Source organism: Penaeus monodon, chromosome 22 (genome assembly GCF_015228065.2).
Source record: "Penaeus monodon isolate SGIC_2016 chromosome 22, NSTDA_Pmon_1, whole genome shotgun sequence".
Lineage (NCBI taxonomy): Eukaryota > Metazoa > Arthropoda > Malacostraca > Decapoda > Penaeidae > Penaeus > Penaeus monodon.
Window position 1 is genome coordinate 20,057,501 of NC_051407.1, and position 506 is coordinate 20,058,006.

General features: G+C 43.1%; 1 protein-coding gene across 1 annotated transcript in view; it reads left to right on the forward strand.

Annotated features, from left to right (window-relative positions):
- LOC119586980 overlaps positions 1-506 on the forward strand; it is a gene marked incomplete in the record, with an annotated part of 81,895 nt that overhangs the window by 71,515 nt on the left and 9,874 nt on the right. The window contains 1 exon segment of the mRNA XM_037935722.1: positions 6-121. Within this exon segment, the coding sequence (XP_037791650.1) occupies positions 6-121 (116 nt within the window).

Genomic DNA, 506 nt, shown 5'->3' on the forward strand with positions numbered 1-506 from the left:
CCCAGGTGGTGTGGACTGTCCGCTACGCTGACATCCGAGGCCACCTGATTGATGCTGCGGCCTTCATCTTGGAGCACGGGCACACCATCGTCTCGCAGACCAGCATCCAGGCGTCGCAGAAGTGAGTGTCGTTTCATCTCCCTTGTTTTAACTGGAAAAGAAAAAAAAATTGAAGTCGTTAGAAATTATTGCTGGGAGGGGGAGTTTCCTGTAACTTTGCCTTCTTGGTCAATAATAGGCGTTTAAAGGTCCCTCGGGTTACATGTTTCCTAATGCCAGTTCTTAAAATGATGCCTATTGATACCTATTTACTATTCTAATTATTGATTATTTGATTGATTTTTTATATGAGTTCCAGTGAATTCCAGTTTCCCATTCGCAGACCCTTTAACGAATTCCAATAGTAAATATTTCAGTTCCCTGTTCACTAGAGAAACAAAATCGATGATTAGCTGTATAACCATCAGTCTTGTACAACACCAACCTTCACGGGAGGCTGGCAGGTA